Here is a 558-nt window from a genome sequence, read left to right on the forward strand (position 1 = left end):
GACCGGTGCCACCAATCACGCCGCAGCCAGACGAGACGGACACCCGGTGCCTCCAATCACGCTGCAGCCAGACGAGACGGACACCCGGTGCCTCCAATCACGCTGCAGCCAGACGAGACGGACACCCGGTGCCTCCAATCACGCTGCAGCCAGACGAGACGGACACCCGGTGCCTCCAATCACGCTGCAGCCAGACGAGACGGACACCCGGTGCCTCCAATCACGCCGCAGCCAGACGAGACGGACACCCGGTGCCTCCAATCACGCTGCAGCCAGACGAGACGGACACCCGGGTCACAAGGCAGGCTTTAAGGAGGTCAGTTGTTTCCAATAAAAAGGGAGGTGATTGGTGCACACACACAGGAGAAGGGGGGGGGGGGGTTAAAAGGGGGAGGAAGGGGTTATAAGGTTAAGGAGGTGGGCCAGGCCGGGTCTCAGTGGGTGGGTGCTTCCTGGTGGGGGGGCGTGGCCTCGGGCTGACTGAGCATGGGTTCATCCGGATTATCCTCCAGCTGCTCCTCGCCCGGGACCCCCGTCGGGGTCATCTTGGTCTGGGGG

General features: G+C 64.2%; 1 protein-coding gene across 1 annotated transcript in view; it reads right to left on the reverse strand.

Moving 5' to 3' along the window:
• Window positions 1-434: 434 nt before the first annotated feature.
• Window positions 435-558, reverse strand: part of tpd52 (tumor protein D52) — a gene marked incomplete at both ends in the record, with an annotated part of 60,740 nt that continues 60,616 nt past the window's right edge. Inside the window, one exon of the mRNA XM_084312059.1 lies at window positions 435-551. Within this exon, the coding sequence (XP_084168185.1) occupies window positions 435-551 (117 nt within the window). The remainder of the gene's footprint in view (window positions 552-558) is intronic.

This window comes from Notolepis coatsorum, assembly GCF_963971535.1.
Source record: "Notolepis coatsorum genome assembly, chromosome: 4".
In the NCBI taxonomy this organism is placed as follows: Eukaryota; Metazoa; Chordata; class Actinopteri; order Aulopiformes; family Paralepididae; genus Notolepis; species Notolepis coatsorum.